Source organism: Aotus nancymaae, unplaced genomic scaffold (assembly GCF_030222135.1).
Source record: "Aotus nancymaae isolate 86718 unplaced genomic scaffold, 86718_ANA_hifiasm-v0.15.2.pri h1tg000108l, whole genome shotgun sequence".
Classification (NCBI taxonomy): Eukaryota; Metazoa; Chordata; class Mammalia; order Primates; family Aotidae; genus Aotus; species Aotus nancymaae.
In genome coordinates this window covers 35,957,338-35,984,206 of record NW_026988523.1, presented here as the reverse complement: position 1 = coordinate 35,984,206, position 26,869 = coordinate 35,957,338, and the positions used below count along the sequence as shown (strand labels likewise).

General features: G+C 48.9%; 1 protein-coding gene across 3 annotated transcripts in view; it reads left to right on the top strand.

The window, feature by feature from the left end:
* The first annotated feature begins 1,701 nt into the window (after positions 1-1,701).
* Positions 1,702-26,869, top strand: part of IQGAP3 (IQ motif containing GTPase activating protein 3) — a 44,613-nt gene continuing 19,445 nt past the window's right edge. The window contains exons 1-19 of one of the 3 annotated variants that reach the window (XM_021667349.2): positions 1,702-1,785; positions 4,716-4,803; positions 7,679-7,835; positions 8,111-8,188; positions 9,524-9,600; positions 10,382-10,449; positions 10,539-10,652; positions 10,893-11,071; positions 11,513-11,591; positions 12,157-12,320; positions 13,137-13,224; positions 15,249-15,412; positions 17,522-17,679; positions 19,686-19,807; positions 19,912-20,075; positions 21,469-21,559; positions 23,051-23,218; positions 23,302-23,441; positions 23,546-23,716. In XM_021667349.2, coding sequence (XP_021523024.2) covers positions 1,749-1,785; positions 4,716-4,803; positions 7,679-7,835; positions 8,111-8,188; positions 9,524-9,600; positions 10,382-10,449; positions 10,539-10,652; positions 10,893-11,071; positions 11,513-11,591; positions 12,157-12,320; positions 13,137-13,224; positions 15,249-15,412; positions 17,522-17,679; positions 19,686-19,807; positions 19,912-20,075; positions 21,469-21,559; positions 23,051-23,218; positions 23,302-23,441; positions 23,546-23,716 — 2,307 coding nt within the window. In that variant the 5' untranslated portion in view covers positions 1,702-1,748. Of the gene's footprint in view, positions 1,786-4,715; positions 4,804-7,678; positions 7,836-8,110; positions 8,189-9,523; positions 9,601-10,381; positions 10,450-10,538; positions 10,653-10,892; positions 11,072-11,503; positions 11,592-12,156; positions 12,321-13,136; positions 13,225-15,248; positions 15,413-17,521; positions 17,680-19,685; positions 19,808-19,911; positions 20,076-21,468; positions 21,560-23,050; positions 23,219-23,301; positions 23,442-23,545; positions 23,717-26,869 lie in introns of all 3 variants that reach the window. The other 2 variants (XM_021667348.2, XM_021667347.2) reach the window with 2 other exon arrangements.

Here is a 26,869-nt window from a genome sequence, read left to right as displayed (position 1 = left end):
AGAAGAGGGGAGTAATCCATTCAGATACTTCCTTTCTGTCTAGGTCGGGAATTTCTGCTAAGCTGTCTATTATCTGCCTGGCTCATTATGCAACTGTTCTTTCTCAGGGTCCTGTACACCTAGGGTCCCTTCCAGGAAGCAGAGAATGGGACCCCAGTTGCCAGGAGCCACCAACATCTAGACTGTATTTCCCACAGCTGGTGAGAGGTACGGGGAATCCCCCGGGTCTTCAGGGGGCCAACCACTCCCTTCAAACCACACTTTTCCCAGTTTTGTCTCAGCCCCCGAGTCTCCTCTGTTCCTCTGAAGGCTGTAGGTATGGATTTGTTTTCTGTTCCTTCACATTCTCCTCTCCTACCTGCCCGAGTTATAAGCCTAGCCCACTATTTGGTTGCTTGGATGGAGTGTGGGGAAAGGGGAAAGGGAGAAATACAAGATGGGGAAACCTATCAGATCATACTTTTTTCAGCATAGTTGTTAGTGTCATAATTATTTTTTATTAGTTTATGCTCTTTTTTTTGAGATGGAGTCTCACTCTGTCACCCAGGCTGGAGTGCAATGGCGCAGTCTCAGCTCACTGCAATCTCTGCCTCCCAGGTTCAAGTGATTCTCCTGCATCAGCCTCCCGAGTAGCTGGGATTACAGGCGTGTACCACCATGCCTGGTTAATATTTGTATTTTTACTAGTGATGGGGTTTTACCATTTTGGCCTGGCTGGTCTCGAACTCCTGACCTCAGGTGATCCACCTGCCTCGGCCTCCCAAAGTGCTGAGATTATAGGTGTGAGCCACCGCACCCAGCCTAGTTCAGGCTCTTATTATCTCGCTTCTGTGTACTGCAGTAGCCTTCCAACTGGTCTCTGTCCCTAGCCTCACCCCCTTCCAATTCCCCACTGTAAGATGGCTCTTTTTAAAAGACAAATCTGACTCTGACTTATGAAAGTGTTCCTTGGCTGGTGACTGCTCACCAGACCCCATGCCAGGGCCCTAGCATGGTGCTCAAGGAGCTACTGGACCTGGCCTTGTGCCTCCAGGCTCCCTTCCGGCCTCTCCCTGATTGAGCTTTGTTCTTCTCTAAAGCTGAACCTCATTAAGCTTCCTGAACTCACCTCCTTGTTCTTGCACACTCTGGTTCCACTGACTGCACCGCCTCTCTTCTGCAATCTGATGAATTCTCTTTCACTTCTCAACCCAAATCAGCTGCTACCTCCACTAGGAAGTCTTCTCTGCCTTTCGCTGATCTTAATCAAAGCAATGACCCCTCCCTCTGTGTATCACCGGCCTCTAATTTATTTCACTATACGTCTATCACTTGTGCCAGAATAGCAAACTTTTTTAGAGGATTACCTGCGCTTATACATCTCGGCATTTGCATCACCTAGCTTATTGCATAGCGCCAAGTAGGCCCACAAGTTAGCTGGACCCGGGAATACAGGAAGCAGAGTAGGGGTTAATGGGAATACTGGTGGAAATGACAGAGGCGAAGGCAGGGGCAGCAGCTAGAATAAGACTGTTTAGCAGAGAAAGAGTCTGGGAAGAACCAGCTGAAGAACTGCTGTAAGGGGAGCCGGCCCGTCCCGGGCCCGGGGCTCCTCTTCTTCCAGCACCTGGGTGGCCCGCCTCCGCGGCCTGGAACTACAAATCCCAGGGTTCTCCGCGGTGCGGACAGGAAGTGTCCCGTCCAGCCGTGGCGACGGTGAGGGGCGGTGGCCCAACGGCGGGAGATTCAAACCTGGAAGAAGGAGGAACATGGAGAGGAAAGCAGACGTCCCGGGCCGGACAGCCTGTGAGTGCCAGAAGGGTCAGAGAAGGGTTCCGCAGTGGTGCGGCTGGTCGGGGGCTTGGCCGTCCCGTGAGAGACTGGGGCGTGGGTCGGGCGTGGAGCCTGAGGGGCGAGGGCGGTGGGACTGCTCAGTGGGACGGGAATCCTCAGCCCGGGCGCCGCGGGCCCGAGTGGAACTATGAGTGACGCATTGCCCCTTGACGAATGTGCTGCGCTTTAAAGCTAACAAAGAACGTTCTCCCTGTTTCTAAGTTCTGGAGCTCCGAGGTCGGGAGAGTGTAGGTGATCCTAATGATCCTTAAAATTCGGCGGTTACTGCTGGCTACCATACTTGTCCAGCGCTGCCACGGCACAAGACGCCTAAAGGGATCTGGGGGACTCTTCGGCTTTGTGATGCCGCTTTCAGACAGTGCCTCTCAAACTTAGGGGCTGAAATTACCCGGGAAGCTCGTTTGGAATGCAGATTCCTGGGACCTATCCCAGAGCTGCAGTTCCAGAAGGTCCGGATTGGGGCCCATAATCTGCATTTATAACAAACACCGCTGTGCTTCTTCCCTCACCCCAGCTGAATGTGAGGAAAGTAGTCCCTGGGCCACACTTTCAAAAACACTGTTTTAGAAAGAGAGAGACTTGAGTTGGAAGGAAGGGAGGGGCAGAAAGGTTCTATCTGATTTTCCGAAAGAAAGTCACAACCTGCTCCTTCTTCCACCCCTCCCTTCCTCTCCATTAGGATTCAAAAAGCAAAGTCCACGTCCACTCTTCTGTTAAAGGAAAACAAGTTCCAGACCTGAGAAGGACAGGAAAACTGTTTTTTGTTTTTTATTTATTTATTTTTTTGAGACAGCATGTATTTGTACAAAATCCCTCCCATCGCCCACAGTCCTCAGCTCATAACTCTGAGGTGATGTCATTCACTTACTGGTTTATTTTCCATGCTTAACAACCAACACTTGTTCCTCGTACACTCCCCTGGAGGAACCGATGGCTTTCCTGTGGTTGGCCAGTGTTTTCAAATCTGTATTTGGAGGGGGGTGTGTGTGCGTGTGCGTGTGTTTTAATTTACTCAACTGCTCATTCAAATAAGCCCTGCCCTTCCCTGAATCATATTGCAGAATATGCAATATAAGTAAATAGAATAAAGACTGGGAATGACATTAAGTGCTGAGTCAAAGTCAGATTGGCTAAGCTCTGCGTTTTTTCAAGCCCTCTGAGTTCATTTTCTAACTGTGTGTAGCTTTCTCTTACTCTTTCTGTTTGATTTTGTATTGTGTCTCTCAAGGAGAATAGAGAGAGAGAGGAGAGAAGGGAGAATTAAGGGAGACTATAACTAAGGCAAATTAGGAGTGCTGTCTCACTTGAGGGATTATCTATTCTTGAGTTTGAGAATCAGTAGTCTGCATTTATATTTAGCTTGAAGATTATTTTCCTCCTCAGGTGACCTATACCCAAAAGGATAGTGAAGGTACCTTTGTGATCTTTTAAAATGTTTTTTATCCTTCCACTTACTTGGAAGTGAGTGGCATTTTTCCCTCTATTGGACTGCCTTTCCCCCATATTTCTGCCTATTTATTTCTTAAGATCTAGTTCATAACTAGAATCCTTTGCTTCCTCTGCTGCTTCCATAGATTTTATTCATGGGCCATAATCATACTTATCACATTAGATTTATTTATTTACATGTTTTTCTCTTCTAATAATAATCTTTGGCTGGGTGCTGTGGTTCACACCTATAATCCCAGCACTTCAGGAGGCCAAGGCAGGAGGATCACTTGAGCCCAGGAGTTTGAGACCAGCCTGCGCAACATGGCGAGACCCAGTCTCAACAAAAAATACAAGAATTAGCCAGACATGGTGGTGCGCACCTGTGGTCCCAGGTATTTGGGGATGGGGGGCTGAGGTGAGAGGATCACCTGAGCCCAGGAGGTCAAGGCTGCAGTGAGCTGTGATAGCACTACTGCACTCCAGCCTGGGTGACAGAGTAACACCCTGTTTCAAAAACAAAACAAAACAAAAACCCACTAATAACTCTGTTATCCAGGCTGGAGTGCAGTGGCATGATCATGGCTCACTGCAGCCTGGACCTCTTGAGCTCAGGTGATCTTCCCACCTCAGCCCCATCCCAAGTAGCTGGGACTACAGACGTGCATCATCACACCAGGCTAATTTTTGTATTTTTTGTCAAGACAGGGTCTCACCATGTTGCCCAGTGTGGTCTCAAACTCCTGGGCTCAAGTGATCTACCTGCCTCAGCCTCCAGAAGTGCTGGGATTGCAGGCATGAGCCACCATGCAGGTCTTTATCTCTACATTTCTTAAGAGTAGGGGTTTCCTCCTGTTTCCCACCTACTCCACCTTCCATTCCTCGCCCTGCCCTGAGCTGAGTCCTGTATCAGCCCTTTATCCTCACACACTTTTCTACAATGATGTTCAATAAAGTGCATGTGTTCCTGGAAAAAAAAAAAAAAAGAGTTGGGGGGGGTCTGCTAGTCCAGTGCCTGACATAAAGGAGGTATTGATGAATCAATCAATCAATCAATCCTGGTTGGTTCTAGTATCTCACCTCTGAGAGAGTAACCAATGAGGATGACACAGTCCACTTCTTGGAGAAGTCAGTCTAATTAGGGATAAGAAAAGGAGTTAAGTTTCAAGCCAAGGAAGGCTCTGGATGTCCCAGCTGGGAGGTACTGAGGGAAGGGCCATGAGTAGTCTTGAGGAGGAAGAGGACAGGAAGATAGCTGCAGAGGAAAGAGAAACGCCTCCACTACAGGAGGAGGTCGCCTGTTAAAGGATCTCCTCGGAAGAAAAGGAGGGACACATGGGAGATGCTTCAGGTCTCTGAGCAGGATTGCCTAAGCAAGTCTGTTAAGAAAAAGCTTCAATGCTAAGGCCCCTCTAATGCTCTCTCCATTGACCTTATCCCATTTAACTCCTCAGATGAACGCCTCACAGCTGAGGAGATGGATGAGCAGAGGCGGCAGAATGTTGCCTATCAATACCTGTGCCGGCTGGAGGAAGCCAAGCGGTGAGCAGAGTCCACGAAGATGGACTCTTTCTGATCTCCCTTTCCACCACCCCTACCCTAGGCATCTGCCCCCAAAGTAAATGCAACAGATCAAGAGTCCATGCTATGGGAAAGGGCAAGTTGAAATAGCTTTTTAATTTTTTTTTTTTTTTTTTTTTTGAGATGGAGCCTCACTCTGTTGCCCAGGCTGGAGTATAGTGGTGTGATCTTGGCTCACTGCAACCTCCGCCTCCCAGGTACAAGCGATTCTTCTGCCTCAGCCTCCTGAGTAGCTGGGACTACAGGCACATGCCACCATGCCTGGCTAATTTTTTATTTTTAGTAGAGACAGGATTTCACCACTTTGACCAGGCTATCTTGGACTCCTGACCTCAGCCGATCCTCCCGCCTGGGCCTCCCAAAGTGCTGGGATTACAGGTGTGAGCCACTGTGCCCTGGCCTTTAATTTTTTTTTTTTTTTTTTTTGAGCAAATCTCAGTCACATCCTTTTATCCCCTATATATGCAATACATATCTCCAAAATATGTGGACATTTGCTTATATAACCACAATGCCATTATAATAGCTTTAGTTAATCCTTGGAAGATCAATACCCAGGCCACTTTCAAATTTTTTTGCTTGTCTTAAAAAAAAAACAAAAAAAACTGTTTTTACAGTTATCTTATTCAAATAATGATCCAAAAAGTTCACTAATTACATCTGCTTGTATGTGTCTTAAGTCTTATTTAATCTAGAGCGGCCCATCTCCCCTTTTCAGTTCATTATATTATTGACTTGCTGAAGAAAACTGTGTCATTTTTCCTAAAGAATATCCTACATTTTGTCTCTTTTTTCTCTTTTTTTTTTTTTAGAGATTGTTATCTAATTGCTTTTTTATGTCATTCAGCTTGTTCCTCTATACTCTGTATTTCCTGCAAATGAATGTTGGCTTAATTAGATTTAGGTTCAACATTTTTGACAAGCAACATGGCAAAAACCCATCTCTACAAAAAATACAAAAATTAGCCAGGCATGGTGGCATGTACCCATAGTCCCAGCTACTTGGGAGGCTGAGGAAGAAGGATTGCTTGAACCTGGGAGGTCAGGGAGGCTGCAATGAGCCAAGATTGCGCCACTGCACTCCAGCCTGGCACCTGGCGATAGAGCAAGACTCTGTCTCAAAATAAATAAATTAATTAATTAAATTAAAAGATTTTTTTAAAAAAAGCCAGAAAAACCTGGATGGGTGCAGTGGCTCATGCCTTTAATCCCAGCACTTTGGGAGGCTGAGGTAGACGGATCACCTGAGGTCAGGAGTTTGAGCCCAGCCTGGCCAATATGGTGAAACCCCGTCTCTACAAAAAAATACAAAAATTAGCTGGGCAGCGTGGTGCATGCCTGTAATCCCAGCTACTCGGGAGGCTGAGGCAGGAGAATCACTTGAACCCAGGAGGCAGAGGTTGCAGTGAGCTGAGATCATGCCACTACACTCCAGTCTGGTCGAAAAAGTGAGACATCGTCTCATAAAAACAAAAACAAAAAAACATTTTTGACAAGTCTTCATTAGTGTTGGTGTTGGGTTTTTTCCCCCACTCACATTCTTTTACTCCTCTATACTGCAATGCGTGTATCTAAAATATGTGATATATAACATATGTAAGATACGTGTTCCATATCACATCTTATAGAAAGACAGTGTCTGCTTGTTCCACTTTCAGTGATGCTAAGTTCAATCTGGGAGTTTAGGTGAAACCAACCTGATTTACACGTCATAAAATTTCCCATTAACTTTTCATCTAATGCCTTCTTCATTCATTGTTGGTCCGCATCAGATTTTATTATTTTACCAAGGGTGCAAAATGACTATTTTCTAGTTCTGTCATTTCTTCCGTATTTACTAACTGAAATTCTAAATCACTTTTTCTCATCATCTTAGGACTATTTGGTTACCCTAAAATTCAATCCGTGCAGGAAAAGCAGGATGCATACTTAATTCTTTGCTTTTAATCAACAGGATACTTTTAGTGTTCTTAAGGGAAGTCGGTAAGATGGGACAATCAGGAAAAATCAGGTGTCTAAGGCAGGGAAGGTATGAAACAATGTGTTATTGGCTCTCTGTTTGGAAATGGATACTTTCCAATTAAACCCCAATATATAGGGAAGTTTGGAGATTCTCTCTGAGGAGACTTTAACCTCTTCCTCATACAACTATCAGCAATAATAATACTTTACATTTATATTCAAAGTGTTTTCACATTCATTAGCTCATTTGATCCTGGCAGCTGCCCACTGAAGGAAGTACAGGTGGCATTATCCTCATTTTGCAAATTGTGCAACTGAGGCTTACAGAGGTAAAGTAGGGGAGATAATGTGGAAAGCAGGCCTTCGAGCTCCAAGAGCTGTGATCTTTCTGTCCCTTTGTGCTGCTCCCCTTCCATCAGCCCCACTACTCTCATCATCATTAAAGCTGGGTTATGAGCCATGTAGATCATTCAGGCAGACATGACCTTTCTGCACCCAGGTTCTCAGACAACGATGCGGAATGAAAGAAGTGAGCAGATTCAATTTGGTTTAACAGTCAAAGATGTAACTAGACTGAGTGAGAACCTATGTAACAGTTAAGCCTCACCAAAGATAGGCAGGTTCAGGATCTGTCAAGGAGGATTTCCTGAGGTGAGTGTGACTGAGGGTTGGACAATCCAGATATTTGGAGTAGCCTGGGAGAAGGTGGAAACAGCCAGGCAATGGGCAGAGAGGGGAGTTGGGGGTAGGGCCGGAACAGGAGGCAGAGGAGGGTCAGGGACCACTTGAAAGGAGGGAGAGAGGGAAGTTCTAAAGTTAGAATAAATCACTGTGGTCTACCAGAGTTTGTGAGAAGGTGCTCTCATGTTCATAGCTGGATGGAGGCCTGCCTGAAGGAGGAGCTTCCTTCCCCAGTGGAGCTGGAGGAGAGCCTTCGGAATGGAGTGCTGCTGGCCAAGCTGGGCCACTGTTTTGCACCCTCCGTGGTTCCCTTGAAGAAAATCTATGATGTGGAGCAGCTGCGGTACCAGGTGGGAGGATTGGACCCCACCTTCTACCTTCTTTCTCTCAAACTATCCCTTCTCCTCAAAGCTGTGAGGGTAGGGTGACCATATAACTTATTGTCCAAATCTGGATAAAAGTGGGGGTTATTTCTCTGCCCTGGTGGGGATGGAAAATCCATAGCATGGGGTCCTCTGGTTCCCCTCTGCCCTTCTCTCCTGAATCTTTATGCTGTGGTCTGGGCTTTACCCATATGGAGTGCTGAGAACTGTGGAAATAGATTTTCTTTTTCTTTCCCTTTCAGGCAACTGGCTTACATTTCCGTCACACAGACAACATCAACTTTTGGCTGTCTGCAATAGCCCACATTGGTCTGCCTTCGGTAATACTGGGCCTGAAGATTGGAATTCATCTTTACTCCTTACCAGCCACCCCCCACAATCCCATGCTTTATCTCCCTGGGCCCTTTATGCCTATTTCCATGTGTCTTTTAAACTAACTCAATCTAAGAGAACAGTTCCTTGGGGCTATGTGTCTTTGAACCAGGTTATTTTTTCTCTGCCTCCTCTTCCCTGTGGACGAAAGGAGGTGAAGTTTCCCTGGCCTGAGTGGCATGGTTCCCATTATGCAGTGGGGGCCTCCTATGTCATGCTCATATTGGCCAGCCCCGTCTCCACCAAAGTTCACAGTATGAAGCAAGGGTATACACATCTCTACACATCTCTAGGTAGTAGACGACTTCAAGTTAGCAGCCTAGGCCCAAAACCAAAGCTGGACACATGGTTTCACTCTTTGAACCTCAGTTTGCTACTCATCTGTAAAATAGGGATAGTGAGCCTTGCCCTGTCTACCTTACAATGTTGCCAGGAGGATCATGTGGTCTGTGTGAACTCACTTTGTGAATTGTGAAGAGCTATACAAATGAAGGCATGATAGGATTCTGCAATGTATGGTTTCTTTCTGCTTTGTTTTTCTTTGCTGTAGAAAGGAACTATAAGACAGGAAACAGCAGTAAAAAAAAGACACTTTCATGGGAGGCAGAAGCAATAGAGGTCATGTGTCTTCAGTGGGACTGGAACACTCTAGGTCTCTAGATTTGGTCCATTATTGTGAACCTAAATGTAACCAAGATATATTGAGGTTAGGCCTCATTACAGTTGTCAGGTGCATCGGGAAGCCATACCTGGTGCCACTCCGTTCTTCAAAGGGCTCTCATTGGTCAGAAGCCGCTGGCTTGGAGACGGGGATAACAGCCCGACACTTTTGTGGTCCTTGACAATATATGCTTCATTGGGCCCTCCATGGGAGTAGGCCAGCTCTCCAGCAAACCACCTTTCTGGCAAGAGTCTAAAGTGAGGCATGCAGGCTCACTGTAGACATCTGGAAGACAGCTGGGGGCCTGGCTTTGTAGTTACTGTTTTTGGAGGAGATGGCTTATATCCCGTAACCTTGAAAGCCCTATCTGGTGTTTGGTCAATCCAGGGCACCCTAGGACTGTGTGTCTGTGGCTGAGCCTTGGCTTAGTATGCATCCCAGTGCCTTTCTTTTATACTAGGCTGACTTGAAATGGCTGGGGGAGACTGACCTAGACACCCCAGGTAACAAGGGAGCAGACACCTCAGGTTGGAGAGGAAGACCCGTTGCTTGGTACCCCCTCTCCATATCTGGTGCTGCTTAAAGGTTCCCAATGGCAGTAACTGGCTGGTTTCCCCTCTAGACCTTCTTCCCAGAGACCACGGACATCTATGACAAAAAGAATATGCCCCGGGTGGTCTACTGCATCCATGCTCTCAGGTGAGAAACCTCAAATTTTATCATCCAGCTTCCTCTAGGTGGATGTGACCAACAATCAACAGAACAAACACAGCAAGAAGGATGAGGGTAGACCACAGGGAGCACTGCTCAGGAGAGTGAGCTTTCCTATTTACAGAATTGTGTTTAGATTTTTGTGTATGTCTGTGGGCACAGTTATGTATGGCCTGTGTGGGTGAAGGGGTAGGGCAGGCAGGATAGCAGAGGCAGGAAGGTATCAAGGTGGGGCCTTCAGTTTGTGACTGGGCATAAAGGAATCAGAACAGGACCTGTCGAGAGCAGCACATGCCAGACACTTAGTGTGAATGGCATAGGCTCTTTGGTCCTACTTAGAGCCTGCCATCAGCAACCAGTTGGCTAAATCACAGTAAGTGACTGTCAGTTCCTTGTGTTCACCATGTCATCTCTTTCTGACTTCACTTCCCATGTCCTTTTGTGCCCCTGTGCCTTAGCTCAGCAGGTATCTGCTTGCTGTGCCTTTCCTGTCCTCTGTCTCCACTGAGTGACCTGCTACTGCAATTTGGCCGCCTCTGTGAAGCCTTTCCAGTCCCCCCAGACCCCCAGCACCATCTTATTTACCTTCTGCAGCATTTTCCTTGGGCTGATTTAAGGTCATATTTCTGTGGGTTGGGGGTGACTTGAGGGCACATGCTGAGTGGTCTTCATCTCCAGGTCCCCATAGTATCTCCTTCAAACCCATCATGGGCAGAGTGTTGAAATGAATAGGCCCCAGTGCCTTCCAATGCCTTCCATTTCCTCCTAGTCTCTTCCTCTTCCGGCTGGGATTGGCCCCTCAGATACATGATCTATACGGGAAAGTGAAATTTACAGGTAAGCCCAGCTCCTTCCCTGACCACACAGCCTGGGCAGAATCTTGGGGGTTCTGGGCCTGATGAAGGGTACCTGTGGCATCATTGCAGCTGAGGAGCTCAGCAACATGGCATCTGAACTGGCCAAATATGGCCTCCAGCTGCCTGCCTTCAGCAAGATCGGGGGCATCCTGGCCAATGAGCTCTCGGTGGATGAGGCTGCAGGTAAGGACTGGACTCTGTCCTGCCAAGAGTAGGCTCAGTGGGTGTGGGAGGGCTTCAAGCCTCACAGCCATTGAATGGATTCTGGCCACCTCTCACTACAGGTAGGGCCATCAGGCTACCTGGTTTGCCTGGCCCCTGAGGGTGGAAAAAAGGGTGATGTCAGAGTGGCCTGCTACTGGTTGTGCTCTGATCTGGGGTTCACTCTGGTCTCCTGACCTTGTTTCCATGCCCCGCTCCCAGTCCATGCAGCTGTTCTTGCCATCAATGAAGCAGTGGAGCGAGGGGTGGTGGAGGACACCCTGGCTGCCTTGCAGAATCCCAGTGCTCTTCTGGGGAATCTCCGAGAGCCTCTGGCCGCCATCTACCAGGAGATACTGGCCCAGGCCAAGATGGAGAAGGCAGCCAATGCCAGGAACCATGTAAGGAGTAGTCTTGGGATGCAGGGCCAAAAAGTTGAGTGGCCAGAAAGTCTCAAGTGAAACCAGCACTCCTATCTGTCATGTCTCTAGGATCCAGAATTGCTTCTTAGAGAAACCATAACTTGTCAGTGATTTTAGATAAATAGGAAAGAAACTTGGGAGAATGATGAGAATTCAGAGGAGAAGAGGTTCTTGGGGGATGATCTTCAGGGAAGCCTGAGAGGGGCTCTGGAATATAGAACAGAATGAGATTGGACTGGAGGTTCCAAAGGTTGGTTTGGCTTAATTGTGTCAGTGCCAGGTCTTTAGACCCCACAGTTTCCTGAATTTGGCCTTGGGAGGGTCCCCAGAAGAAGAAAATAGGTGTAGCCAGGGAGGGAAGAGCAGGACAAGAAGATTGAATTGGGTTCTCCAGGTTCCCTCTCAATGTAGTTTTTGCAGGATGACACAGAAAGCCAGGACATCTATGATCACTACCTAACTCAGGCTGAAATCCAGGGCAATATCAACCATGTCAACGGTAAGAGATCGACCAGGAGTGGTTTGGAGGTGCCCTCAGGGTAAGCCCCTGCACTGGGAGGTTTGGGGATAGCTTCTCTCAAACCAGAAAGCCCTACGGTCTCACTTGGGCCAACCCTTGCCTCGGGGAAAGATCAGATTCCAAGGAGTATGTGCGCTGCTTTCTGAGAAGTGGTCCATGTCCGGGAAGCTTCTGTCTGAATGGAGAACCATGGAGAGGAGCAGCTCTTAATGCAGACTGGGGTCCTTCGAGAGGGGCAGTGTGGAAAATACATGAGGATGGGGGAATGGGGGAATCTGGGTAGGAGCTGTGGGAAGGCTCAGGATGGGTGGACATTTGCCTATTTGGGTAAGGATATCCTCGGGGTCTGGGGTGGTGAAGTGAGAAGGCTGTGAAGACCAAGCTGAAGAATTTGGACTGAACTGAATGGGCCCAGGAGCCAAGGTGGAAAGGATGGGAGTAACTCTGGGCAGGCAGGAAGAGGGCAAATTCCTAAGGCTGGACTAGGGGGTTATGAGAGGTGGCTTTCTCACACTGTCCATTATGGAGTCTTGGTTTTTTTCAGTCCATGGGGCTCTAGAAGTTGTTGATGATGCCCTGGAAAGACAGAGTCCTGAAGCCTTGCTCAAGGCCCTTCAAGACCCCGCCCTGGCCCTGCAAGGAGTGAGGAGAGAATTTGCTGACTGGTACCTGGAGCAGTTGAGCTCAGACAGAGAGCAGAAGGCACAGGTTAGCCTCTGTCTATTACCTGCCACATGCTCTATGTGACTATAGGATGGGAGAGGGCCTCTTACTCAGGCCTCACCACTATTGGTCCATTTTATTCTGTAAGTGCTACCTACGTGTTTAAATGGTTAAATTGCCCCAAGGCCTAGTAGACCAGACTGATCAGCTTCTGTCCCTGAGAGTCCCCCAGACTGACCAGGAGGAACCCAAGGACAGTCCCATAGGCAGTAATGTGCTCCCCCATTGCTGAACTGGTGCCTCCACTTAGCAATCTTGTTTTCAACCCAGTTGACTTTCCCCCTGATACTATTCATATTGTCTATGTTGTTATTTTAGATGCTTGCTGAGCAAGAAAGGTTAAAGATGAGTTAATAGGGCTGGGTGCCGTGGCTCATGCCTGTAATCCCAGCACTTTGGGAGGCTGAGATGGGTGGATCACTTGAGGTTAGGAGTTCGAAACCAACTTGGCCAATATGGTGAAACCTCGTCTCTACTAAAAATACAAAAATTAGCCAGTTGTGGTGGCAGGTACTCGTAATCCAGCTACTGGGGAGGCTGAGGCAGGAGAATCACTTGAACCTAGGAGGCGGAGGTTACAGTGAGCCAAGATTGTGCCACTGCACTCTAGCCTGGGCGACAGAGCGAGACTCCCTCTCAAAAAAAAGGGTTAATAGGGATGGGTGAGCCTGACTAAAGGGGAGAGGTAGTATTATTGAGAGTAGGTGGCTGGGTAGACCTGGGAGCTCATGCTGGCAGCTCCTAAAGCATGGTCATGGCCCCAGGAGGACTCCATTCTGCTGCATCTCTTCCCTCTCTTAGGAGCTGGGGCTGATGGAGCTTCTGGAAAAGGAGGAAGTCCAGGCTGGTGTGGCTGCAGCCAACACAAAGGGTGATCAGGAACAAGCCAGTAAGTCATCCCCAGGTCTGAGGCCTGCTCTGGGCTTATCTCTGACTCTTAGAAGAGCATCCCACCTCTTTGCTGGCTTCCGTATAGGGCAATACACACTGCTGCTGTTTCCCAGCCTGGCTAGGGACTTCTCCCCTCACTTCATCTGCTCTATTCCTGCTGCCTGCGGGGACACTGTGGATAAGTTCATTAAGGCCTTAGAGATAATGACATGCCAATACTGCACTGGGCTGGTCTCCTGGGGCAGGCAGTTTTCTTCCAGGCACTTTGCCTGTAATTTTGACAGTTTTAACCTGCTTGAATTTCTTTGGCTTCTGAAATGTAGTAGTTTTCCAGAATATGAGCAAGAAACTCATCTTCTAACTCAGTTTCTCTTAAAAATATTGTATACAAATGTAATTCTTTTTTGTTTTTAGTTTTTGTTTGAGACAGAGCTTCACTCTGTTGCCCAGGCTGGAGTGCAGTGATGCAATCTTGGCTCACTGCAACCTCCACTTCCTGGGTTCAAAGGATTCTCATGCCTCAGCCTCCCAAGTAGCTGGGTTGACAGCCGCCTGCCACCACGGCAGGTTAATTTTTGTATTTTTAGTAGAGATGGGGTTCTTTGTGTTGGCCAGGCTGGTCTCGAACTCCTGGACTCAAGTAATCTGCCTTTCTTGGCCTCCCAAAGTGCTGGGATTACAGGCATGAGTCACTGCGCCCGGCCACGAATAGAATTCTTTATTACAAGAATGTGAGTTAGTAATTGTCTTTCTCCAAGAGATCAATCTGCACTGCAAGTCTGAAGAGAAACAGAGTGCTGAGGCAAAATGCAGTAAGTAGCCTGTGGACACTAGACCTGTTGACCGTTGCTTGCCTAAGTCTGGACTTGCTGTCAGGTTTAGAGGTTGCTCAGTAACCATTTACCTTTGTCTAACAGAGCTTTCCGACACTCACTAGCTTGCAGTAGTCCCCAGGCCACTCCTGACTGGCTGCTTGCCTAATCTGCTCAGTTCATTCCTGATGGCTGCTGCCAGAGTAATCTCTGAAGCACAAATCTGATCTTATCTCCCTTGATGAACATCTTCAGACCTTCATGGGTTCTTCCATTATTTAGCCCACACTTTGGTCCTATCTCCTTGTCCTGGCAGATAAGACCTTTCCAGAGTTCTTCCCCAGCTCTTCTGTTCACATTCCACCCAGTTCAGTGGAGCAAACAATCTGTTCTTCCTAGATTGCCCTCCAGCCTTTCCCATCACTGGGCCTCTGGTCCTCTGGGTTACATTTCTCCCACATTCTCACTTGTTGATAAGCAGGTGAAAACATTCTCCAGAGCTATCTCCAAGGCTTCCTCTTCTGTGAAGTCTTCCTGCTCTCTCCCAGCCGGAATCCCTCCTCCCCTGCACTGCCATAGCATTGTGTGGGGGTGGGGAGGTGGACTTCTAACACGGCATGACAGGGGTGCACTGTAGGTACTTTGGTATTATTAGTTCTTCCCAGTAGATTGTGCTTTCCTTGATGCCAGTGCCCGTATCTGCTTGGCATTTTATAAGCCCCAGAGTTTGTAAACTCAGACTACAACGAGGCACCACAGCCCCTCTTAGCTTACTGCTGCCCTTTGCAGCAAACGGCTCCACCATGGAGTTGGTGCCTTATTCTTCTGTGCTGTCATCAAGCCTTGGTCCCTGGAGCCCCCTGACTAACCTCATCTTAGTTACGCTCCGTAGCCACCTGTCAATCTTGTGCTCACTACCTTAGGAACTCACCCTCTGCCATGACAGCCACTCTGTGTTACATGCTGAGCTACTCAATTTCTAGGCCTGACAAATTGCTTCTTACAGAGTCTCTTCTTAAAGTGATCCAGCCCCTTTTCTTCCTGAACATTTAGAAATGCATTTTAAACCTAGCAGAAAACTAGCAGGTCTTCGAGAGCAGTTACAAAGCCATTTCCCCACCAAGATCCCCTGGCAGAGCCTAGTTGGTCAGGAGAGTGGAGATGCCACTGATGTCCAGCCTGTGCAACCTGTTGCTCTCCTCCCTTGCAGTGCTCCAGGCTGTGCAGCGGATCAACAAAGCCATCCGGAGGGGAGTGGCGGCTGACACTGTGAAGGAGCTGATGTGCCCTGAGGCCCTGCTGCCTCCAGTGTACCCTGTTGCGTCGACTGTGTACCAGCAGGAGCTGGCAGTGCTCCAGCGGCAGCAGCAGGGGGTAAGCTCCAGAAATGCGTGTCTAGCTCTGCAGTCCCCAGGCAGCTGGAGAGATCAGGACAGGCAGCCCAGGCCACCCTCTTGTGAGTGCAACATGAGATGCTGGCACGAGATTAGGATGGGGGGAAGAGCTACCATCCCTGCCTTACTGAGCATATTTTAATAGCCAATACCTTGAGCAAACACTGCTTTACATACTCATTTAATCCTTAAAATAACCCTATGAGGGACGTGTTCTATTTTAGAGATGGGGAAACTGAGATGCAGAGGTTAAGTCACTTGCCCAACACAGCTGTGAGTGCCAGTGCTGAGAGTAGATGCAGAAGACCATGCTTTTAACCACTTTGCTGTCCCACCTCGTCCCAGTCCATACCTCTTCTCTGACAGTGAGGTGACAGGGCCTCACTTAGGAACTTTCCGTCTGTCAGAGGAGTTAGAATACATCTGAGGGTCCACATAGAGACACAGGGAGAGAAGAGCAGATGACAGGTGGAAGAAGTCTTCAGACCAAGGAAATGGAGAGGCAGAGCTGGGAAGACCTCCTGGAAGAGAACCAATAGAGAACTATACCCACAACAGGTGTTTATAGAGTGTCTACTGCCAGCATGACTTGGACACAGGCACAGCCCTCAGGAAAGGCACAGTATCAACATATGAATGACTATGTACAAGGAAGCATAAAATAAGTACTAAGAAGTAACGCACTGTGACTAAAATTGGGACTTTAGAGCCAGGCTGCGTGAGTTCAAATCCAGCTCTGCTAGTTCTTAGCTATGTGACATTGGGCAAGTTCTTAACTTTCTCTGCTGCTCAATTGCTTTAATATAAAATGGGAATAATAATTATTTGCCTCATAGGCTATGGGATTAAATGAGGTAACATATGTGCTTAGAGAAGAACCTGGAAAGTAAGCTTTAGCTTTTAATATTATTGTTGTTGACATTCATAACATTCTGTTAGTAGAAGATAGGAAGGGGGCTGGGCACAGGGGTTCACACCTATAATCCTAGCACTTTGGGAGGCTGAGGCAGGTGAATTACTTGAGGCCAGGAGTTCAAGACCAGCCTGGCCAACATGGTGAAACCCCATCTCTACTAAAAATACAAAAATTAACCGGACATGGTAGTGGCACATGCCTGTAATCCCAGCTACTCCAGAGGCTGAGGCAGGAGATTACTTGAACCCAGGAGATAGAGGTTGCAGTGAGCCAAGATTGCACCACTGCACTCCAGCCTGGGCAACAAAGTGAAACTCCATCTCGGAACAAGAAGAAGGAGGAGAAGGAGAGGGAGGGGGAGGGGTAGGGAGAGGGGATGATGATAGAAAGGGTGTTCTAGACAGAGGCCATAAGCATAAGCAGATGTTTGAAAAGGAGGAGGACAGGGCAGGGAAATGGGGCTAGGGCTTATTGGGTATGCGATGCAGTGTGGAAGTGACCACTCCATCTTCATCTCTGTATACCGGGGACCTAGTCCGGTTCAATTTTTTTTTTAAGACAAAGTCTGGCTCTGTCACCCAGGCTAGAGTGCAGTGGTGTGATCTCGGCTCATTGCAATCTCCACCTCCTGGGTTTAAGCAATCAGCCTCAGCCTTCTGGGTAGCTGGGATGACAGGCGCATGCCACCACCATGCTCAGCTAATATTTGTATTTTTAGTAGAGACAGGGTTTTGCCATGTTGGCCAGGCTGGTCTCAAACTCCTCAGCTCAAGTGATCTGCCCACCTTGGCCTCCAAAGCGCCAGGATTACAGATGTGAGCAACTGCACCCGGCTAATACAGTTCTTGATGTGCAGTAGGGACCAGAGGGAGCTGGTAGAGCTCACTTGTTAAGTGTGGGCTTATCTGTGAAATGGGGATATTAATGGTACTTTGGTTCTATTGTTGGCTTATTATGAAAATTAAATGATAAAGTATGTGAAGTACTTATAACTGAGCACATAGTAAGCATTCTCAAGTGTTTCATATGATTGATTATTAGTGAATGAATCAGGCCACTGGGGTTTTGGGATAAAGACTCTGGAATATTCGAGAACCTTGGGGGCAGGATGGTGGATAGGCCTTTAGACCCTTCACCTGCCCACTTGGGAATTGGCCCTCCCACCCATTGTAGGAGCTTGGCCAGGAGGAGCTCTTCGTGGCGGTGGAGATGCTGTCAGCTGTGGTCCTGATTAACCGGGCCCTGGAGGCCCAGGATGCCAGTGGCTTCTGGAGCAGCCTGGCGAACCCTGCCACAGGCCTGGCTGAAGTGGAAGGAGAAAATGCCCAGCGGTGAGAAAGTCTTAGCCACACATTGGGAGAGAGGAATGGGGAAATGCAGCCAAGACTCAGCACTCTTCTGTGGGAGACTTGCCTGGTGCATGATGTCCCATTCTTGGGCCCAGGCCCACCCTCTGGGTCTGTTCACAGTTCCTTGGCCTGTGTTTCTTCCTGGGAGTGGATGGGTTCACAGTCATTCCTCTTTTCTTCATTGATTCATTCTTTCCTAGCAGATGTTAGAGTATCCACCCATGTGCCAGATATTATTCTAGGTGCTGGGAAACAGCAGTGAATAAAACACCTTCTGCTCTTGTCAAACTTACATGCTACTAAAGGGAGACAGATGATTAGAAAAGAAGAGGTGGCTGGGCGCAGTGGCTCACAACTGTAATCCCAGCACTTTGGGAGGCCAAGGCAGGTGGATCACCTGAGGTTGGGAGTTCAAGACCAGCCTGAACAACATGGAGAAACCCCATCTCTACTAAAAATACGAAATTAGCTGGGCATGGTGGCGCATGCCTGTAATCCCAACTACTCGGGAGGCTGAGGCAGGAGAATCACTTGAACCTGGGAGGTAGAGTTGCGGTGAGCCAAGATCGTACCGTTGCACTCCAGCCTGGGCAACAAGAGCAAAACTCCATCTCAATAAAAAAGAAAAGAAGAAGAGGTGTAGAGAAAAATAAAACAGGGCAAAGGGGTAACGGGTAGAGACATAGTAGGGATAGTTTTTCGGTTTTACATAATGTGGTTATGGAAAGCCTCTTTGCTGAGGAGGTCATTTTGAAAGAGATTTAAAGGGCGTAAATGATGGCCATGAGGCTATGTGGGGCAGAGGCTTTGAGAAAGCAATTTGCCTGGTGTGTTCAAAGAACACCGGGAAGTCATTGTGGTGGAGTGAAGTGAGGAAGAAAGAGGAGTGGGAGATGAAGACACAGTAGCAGAGGCCAGGCCATGTAGGACTCTGGTTTTTACTCTGAGTGAGGAAGGAAGCCACAGAAGAGTTTTGAGCCAGGAGGGAGATGATCTGACCTACTTTGTTTTTTTATTTTTAGAGACAGGGTCTTGTTCTGTCACCCAGGCTAGAGTGTAGTGGTGCAGTCACAGCTCACTGCAGCGTTGAACTCCAGGCTCAAGTGATCCTCCCAACTCAGCCTCCTGAGTAGCTAGGACTACAGGCACATGCCACTATGCCCAGCTAATTTTTTAATTTTTTGTAACATCTCTCTATGTTGCCCAGGCTGGTCTTGAATTCCTGGGCTCAAACTGTCCTCCCACCTTGGCCTCCCAAAGTGTTGGGATTACAGGTGTGAGCCACTGTGCCTGGCGATCTGATCTACCTAACAGGATCATTCTGGCTGCTGTGCTGAGAACTGACTGCAGGAGTACAGAGAGAAAGCAGGAAGACCTGTTAGACAGCTATTGGAGTAATCTAGGCAAGAGATGTTGGGGGCTTGGCCTAGAGCAGTAGCAATGGAGATGGGGAAAAGGAGTCAGATTTCGGATACATTTTGAAAGTAAACTGACAAGATTTGGTTATGTGATAGAGATGAGATTTAAGAGACAATGGAATTAGGTATGACTCCAAGATTTGGGGCAAGATGGGAGAGACCCTGAGACACAGGTTAAGCAGGGGAACCAGTTCAGATGTGAGCTGTTGGGTTTGAGCTGCTTGTTAGACATTCACTTGGAAATCACAAGGAGCTGGCTGGGATAAATGAATGGGCTGGAGGTGTGCTTTCAGGAGCAGATGGTGTTAAAGTCATGAGATTGGGTGAGATCACCTACGATGTGAGCATGCAGAGAGAAGAGGTCTGAAGACTGAAGACTGGAATGCTCCAATGTCTAGATGTCAGGGAGCAGCAGAGGTATCTCAGAAAGAACAGCCTGTGAGGCGAGAAGAGAACTCAAAGAATGTGGTGTCCTGGAGGCCAAGTGAGGAAAGTCATTCAAATGTTTCCCTGACTTCTGAGTGATGATTCACATGCTGCTCACCTCTCTGCCTTTCACCCCGCTGCCAGTTACTTTGATGCCCTGCTGAAACTGCGACAGGAGCGTGGGATGGACAAGGACTTCCTGAGCTGGAATGATCTGCAGGCCACCGTGAGCCAGGTCAATGCACAGGCCCAGGAAGAGATCGATAGTGAGTATAGTCTGGAGCTGGGCAGAGATGGCTCAACTTAGGCAGTCCTGTCCCTTAGCCATAAATCTAGGGGCCCCTCACCCACCTACATCTCTCTTCCTTAGGGGTCCTCGCAGTCAGCCTCATCAATGAGGCTCTGGACAAAGGCAGCCCTGAGAAGACTCTGTCCGCCCTACTGCTTCCTGCAGCTGGCCTAGATGATGTCAGCCTCCCTGTTGCCCCTCGGTACCATCTCCTCCTTGTGGCAGCCAAAAGACAGAAGGCCCAGGTGAAGTTAGGGCTGGCTGGGTTGGTCATCAGAGCAGGAAGAACATTCCCTGTGGGTAGCACTGTACCTAGTCTGGCAGAGCTCTAGTCAGATGGACACAATGGCTTTTGGGTGAGGGTGAGGGGGTTGTTCCAATCTGGTGAAGGAGTATGGCCCTCCCATTGCCAGGTCAGTGGGCAGTCCATGGGAAGAGCACAGGCCTGGGAGCCAGAGAACTGGGCTGGATTTCCCACTCTGACCCTTAGTAACCATGTGACCCTGAGCAAATCCCTTGATATCTCTGATCTCTATTTACTCATCTGTAAAATACTGCCTACCCTGGTCCTACCCAGCTCCCAGAATGAGGGTGAAAATCAAATAAATTGACAAATGGGATAGGGTTTTGAATCTGAAATGCCCTGAGTATATTGCAGTAGAGAGTGGTTGAGAGCTCAGGCTCCTGAGCCAGACTACCGGAGCTTACGTCCTGGCAGCCTGACCCTGCATGTGTTACTTAACCTCTCTTTGTCTCTGTTTCCTCACCCACAAGCTTGTGACAGTAATGAGCATATCTCAGAGTTACAGGGTGTAAGTGAGATACTATGACAGTAGTAATGGCTAATGTTTATTGAGTCCTCACTCTGTGCCAAGCATCATTTTATGTGCTTTACAAGTATTAATGCATAAAAAAGTGCGTTAGAATACTGCCTGGTACATAGTCAGTACTCAATAAATGTTAGTTTACAAAGTCTATTATTAATGAGGAGATTTGGGAAGGAATAGCACCTGGGGTTGTGTGAGGCAAGGGAAAGGAGAAGCTGTTATCAGTCTAACATTGTGGCAGGCATGGGCTTACTTGACCTGGGGCCTCATGTTATCTTCCCACTACCTTGTCAGGTAGAGGGGGGTGGAGCAAGAAAAGGAAGGAGAAGGTAAAGGTCGGGGTCAGGATCGGCCTGAGAAGGTATGCAGTGAGGCAGAGGGCAGTGGGGAGTGAGGGCAGGTAAGTGGAGGCTCCAATGTGGGCTATCCCTGGACATGGCTGAGGCACAAAGGCAGGGAATTGAGCTGTTTAGAAGGTGGTGGATGCTGAGAGTTTGAGGAGCTATGCAGAGCCCCTGTGGTTCTGGAGGTGCTGTGGCCAAGCCAAGCAGACCTGAAAGCCCAGTAGGAAAAGAGCCTTCTGAGCCTGGCAGCATCCCAGGGAACCACAGCCACACATGCCCACATAGGGCAGTAATTCCAGGGAACCCCAGGCCACGCACACCCACATAGACCAGGAGAGCTGAGTGGAGATTGCTGTCCCTGTGGCTCCCAATGCCTGCCTGCAGTTTGGTTCCCTTGGCATCTTGGCCTGGGAACCTAGAGAGACCAGCTTGGGATCTCATCTTTTTTATCTCTCTCAATCTGCCAGGTGACAGGGGATCCTGGAGCTGTGCTATGGCTTGAGGAGATCCGCCAGGGAGTGGTCAGAGCCAACCAGGACACAAATACAGCTCAGAAAAGTAAATGGACTGGGCAGGGGACCCTGGGAGGGGAGGGAAAGCGATGTGGGCTCAGCAGTAGCCCAGATGATCAGGTGGTCTCACTGGTCACCTCCTGCTCCCTTCAACCTCTGTGGGGAGGCAGGCCACAGTCAGAGCAGGAGGGCTGCTGTTTGGACTGCAGGGTGGGCTGCTGTTCCTGGCAGTCAGTGAGGCAGGAAATTCCCAGGAGGTGAGAATCCATAGTTCACCCACTGCCTTCCTCTATGCCTTCCCGTGGGCACTTTCCCTGTAATGTGGGCATGTGAGATCACGTGGTAGCCAGAAATCCCATTTCTGCTGGTAGCTTGAGTTTGGGTTCCAACAGTCAATCAGCTCTGGCTAGAAAATGTCTAGACTTGGAGTGAGAGAAGAGGAATTGGCAGCGGTTTGAGGAAAATAAGAGAATCAGTACAAATAGACGGGTGTGCTGATGTGTGGTGCTGGTGGTGTTAGTTCTCAGTGGCTGGGGTCTCTCTGTCTTTCTGTCTGTCTGCTAGTGACTGGAAGGCAGATGCTACATCAGCCATTCTCACATCTTAGGCTCTCTACTCCTAAGAAACTGTCCCAGGCTCTTCTGCCCATATCCTGCCTTTATGCTTCTTTTCTGAGACAGGGTCTTGTTCTGTCACCCAGGCTAGCGGGCAGTGTACCATGATCTCGGTTCACTGCAACCTTTGAAGTGATCCTCCCACCTCAGACTCCTGAGTAGCTGGGACCACAGGCATGCATTACCACACCTGGCTAATTTTTTTTTTTTTTTTTTTGAGACAGAGTCTTGCTCTGTCATCCAGGACGGAGTGCAGTGGTGCAGTCTTGGCTCACTGCAATCTCCACCTCCCAGGTTCAAGCAATTCTCATGCCTCAGCCTCCTGAGTAGCTGGGATTATAGGTGCCCACTACTGTGGCTAATTTTTGTATTTTTAGTAGAGACGGGGTTTTACCACAGTGGCAAGGCCGGTCTCAAACTCCTGACCTCAGGTGATCCGCCCACCTCAGCCTCAAAGTGCTGGGATTACAAGCGTGAGCCACCACACCCTGCCAATTTTTGTATTTTTTATAGAGACAGGTTTTGCCATGTTGGCCAGGCTAGTCTCGAACTCCTGAGCTCAAGTGATGTGCCTGCCTCGGCCTCCCAAAGTGTCGGGATCATAGGCATGAGCCACTGCTCAGGGCCTCTGCCTTTACGCTCTGTTCAAACTGATTTTCCTTTTATCAAGCCCCAGCTCAGCCCAGCCCCACACTGCCTCCCTCAGGAGCGCTTCCTTGACTGCTGCCTTTCCTTCCAAGCACACTTGCCTGCTACTGCTTTTCATGTATGTGTCTCTGTCCATCCCGGGATGTTCCCATCTATTCCTTCAGACAGGATGATTTTGTGTCCTCTTTTATTGAATCCGTCCCTAGTGGACAGGCCAAGGCCCGGGGAGGGACTCGGGAGAAGGATTGACTTCTCTCTCCTGATTTCTCTGTCAGTGGCTCTTGGTGTGGCCGCCATCAATCAGGCCATCAAGGAGGGCAAGGCAGCCCAGACTGAGCGGGTGTTGAGGAACCCCGCAGTGGCCCTTCGAGGGGTAGTTCCCGACTGTGCCAAAGGCTACCAGCGAGCCCTGGAAGGTGTCATGGCAAAGAAACAGCGTCCAGGTAAGGGCCCAGCCTGACCCTCCTCTTCTCTGCCTGCCCCTTGCCTGCTCTGAACCTTCTCTGCTTGCTTGGTTTCTGCTTAGCAGACACAGCTTTCTGGGTTCAACATGACATGAAGGATGGCACTGCCTACTACTTCCATCTGCAGACCTTCCAGGGCACCTGGGAGCAACCCGCTGGCTGCCGCCTCAACCCCTCTCACCTGACCTGGGAGGAGATCCAGGTTGGCAGAGCCCCTGCAAGGACAGGGAATCTCAGATGTGAATGCCCTGAAGAAGAGGCTCCCACTCCCCAAAAGACCACAGCATCTCTCTCCTGCCCCCACAGTCAGCTGTCACCAAGGTCACTGCTGCCTATGACCGCCAACAGCTCTGGAAGGCCAACGTCGGCTTTATCATCCAACTCCAGGCCCGCCTCCGTGGCTTCCTAGTTCGGCAGAAGTTTGCTGAGCATTCCCACTTTCTGAGGACCTGGCTCCCAGCAGTCATCAAGATCCAGGTGGCAATCTCTGGCTTTCTCAGTCTTCAGGGCCTAGGCTTATCTGCGCTCCAGGGTATCCACCCTACTTCCTTTTTACTGAGTGGGCATGGGAATGATCTTTTGGTCTCTGAATAGTAGTGGTTAAGAGCATAGGTTCTGGAGCCAGACGATGCACATTTGAATCCCAACTCTACCACCTCTTAGCTGTGTGACCCTGGCAAGTTACTTACTCTCCCTCGGTTTCCTCACTGGTCCCTCAATCTTTTCATCTGAAAAATAGGGATAATGATCCCTATAGAGTTGTTATGAGGATTAAGTTAGGTAATATCTCAAGTGTTTATATAAACAGTGCCTGGGAGGTAGGTAAGAACATGGTAGAAGTTACCATGCTAGTTATATCATCATCATCACTAACCAGAGAGTCAGAGCTGCTTTTTAGCTTCCCCAAGGGAAGAGTGAAATAAGATTTAGCTGGGCACAGTGGGTCACGCCTGTGACTCCAGCCACTCAGAAGGCTGAGGTAAGAGGATTGCATGAGGCCAGGAGTTTGAGGCTGAAATGATTTGTAATGGCACCAGTGCACTCCAGCCTGGGCAACAGAGCAAGACCCTGTCTCTAAAAATGTGTGTGTGTGTGTGTGTGTGTGTGTGTGTGTGTGTGTGTTTAGTAAGACATCAGGGCTTAGACACCAGAAGGGCTCAAAGAGGTGGCGGTGGTTAAACAGAAAAGGGGTGGAGTATCCTTTAGGAAAAGAAGAGTCTTCTACCTTTTCTCTCCAACCAGCCCTTCCCATTTTTATTCTTTCAACCCATGGGTGGCCTCTGAGACTGACCCACAAGTAACTGAGACATCAGGTCGGTAGGGAAGATAGCCAGAGGCACTGCAAGCCAGGAACGATGAGCAGAGACCTTCCCAGGCAGATGTGATCTGGAGGGCCTCATGGAGGTGCTGGCAATGTAAAGATGTTTTCATAAACTTCTTTGAATGCCAAGAGCATGCCACTTGCCACTGGGGTGGGAGATGGATGTGAGGCCCACGGGTGAGTGATCACATCTCCCCCCTCACAGAAATTGGAGTATACTTGATGCTAGACATTGTGATAGGAGGGACATGAAGACAACACCAGAGAAGCCCAAGGGAGACGGATGTGCAGACCGGGACTGGCAAATGGCCCTTGATGATGACCGAGGGTGTGGGGGGTAACTGAGAGCTCAGGCTGGAGTTTGCCTCCTGGTCCTACCACTTCTGGGTCATATGACACTGGGCACCTTACTTAAGCCCTCTCTAGCACTCAGTTTCCTCATTCATAATGATGGCACTCACCTCATATGCTGATTGGGAGGATTAAGTAGGAAAATCACATGCAGCACTTAGCATGGTAAGTGCTCCGTTGGTGGGAGCCATTATGAGATTTTGTTTTCAGGGCATTGGTCCCAGAACTGAATACACAACTTTAGTGATCTGTATTTAGTGGTCTGAATCATGGGATTTCTCCCTCCTGAGCCCAGACTGGAATTTCACACTAAGGTGATGAAAAACCACACCAACAGTGGAAGAGAAGATGGAATCAGAGGGAACATTTGTCACTAGTACCAAAGCTGTGTCAGCTCTGGCCTGGGTCCTGGGAGACAGAGAAAGAGAGAGGTAGTCCAGAGCCTTGAGCTTCTTGCCCTCCAGCGATGGGGAAATGAGAATCCAAAATGAGACTGCCTGGGTGTACTGAGACTTTATCTGCTAAAAGCTTTGACCCTGGCCAGAACCCCATCCAGGGTCCTGTATTCTAACCAATTCAGAGGCCTTAAGGAGTCTGGTGGAAGTTGGGTGGTGGGTAAGAGCAGAGAGCAGACCACTCTGCCTTTTCCCACAGCAACTTTCCAGGTAGTACCTGGAGGAGGAAAAGAAAGAGTCCTGAGGGCAGGCATGGAAATGGGGCTTCCTGGCCTCTAGACTCCAACATGGACAACTGGTATCATGGACCAAGCTATCCTCTTTTACATCCTATCGCAACAGAGGGGCCATGTAAGCCTGGAAGGAAAGCTGGCAGAACTGGCTTTAGGAAGGGCTGGGAGCAACTGAATGAAACGGGTTGCTTCCAAGTCTTACCAAACTGAGACAATGTCAGTGGTAGAGTGTCTCCCAAGGCCTGTGTACTAGGGGATGCTAGATGAGGGCCCTAAAAGACAGGAAGGGCCAAGGATGGTGGCTCACGCCTGTAACCTCAGCACTTGGGGAGGCCAAGGTGGGAGGATAGCTTGAGCCAAAGAGTTCAAGATTGGCTTGGACAGCATAGTAAGACCCCATGTCTACAGAACATAAAGAATTAATCAGGCATGGTGACACATGCCTGTGATTCCAGCTACTTAGGAGGCTGAGGAGAAAGGATCACTGAGCCCAGGAGGTTGAGGCTGCAGTGAGCCATGACGGAACCACTGCACTCCAGTCTGGGTGACAGCAAGACCCTGTCTCAAAAAAAAAGAAAAAAATGGGAAGGATTTCAGGGGGTAGCGATAGGGCTGGGGGCAAGGGTGGGTGTAAAATTTTCAGGGACAGAAAACCATAAGGCATGTTTAGAAGAAAATGAAAAGTCTGATGCATCTAGAATCCTTAAGAAGGTGGGGGCCAGTAGAAAGTCAAAGAGGGAGTATGGGGTCAGATGGTTGAGAACTCGGAGTAAAGGGAAAAGGCTCCTAGGAAGGAGACCGGAATGGAAGAGGACCTTGATGTTTGTGTTTTAGAGACCAAATGAGGCATGATTTGTGAAGATGTCAGTGGGACTGTTTGCAGCAGGTCAGCTAGGGGAGAGGCCATCAGCCTGACAACTGAATTACTGGAAACCTTGGAAGATTTGCTGAGAGCTAGGGTCAGGAGCTGGATTGTGTTGTAAAGAGAATGTGAGTTATGAGAGCATTAGTGACCTCTTGCCCAGGTGGCCGCTGGCAAAGATGGTGAGCACACGGCTCTGTGCCTGTACACACTTCCCATCCACACAACCGCATGCATTTCCAGACTGCTCTCTGCCCACTTTCTGTGCACATGAGGGAGGGTGGAGTGTGTGATAGGGTGTGGGTGGTCTGCATATGGGTGTATGAGTATATTTTAGGCTGATATGGTACATACTTTGGTGAAGTTGGTGAGTAGGTGTATGCTTTATTATCTTATCGGCCTATATCT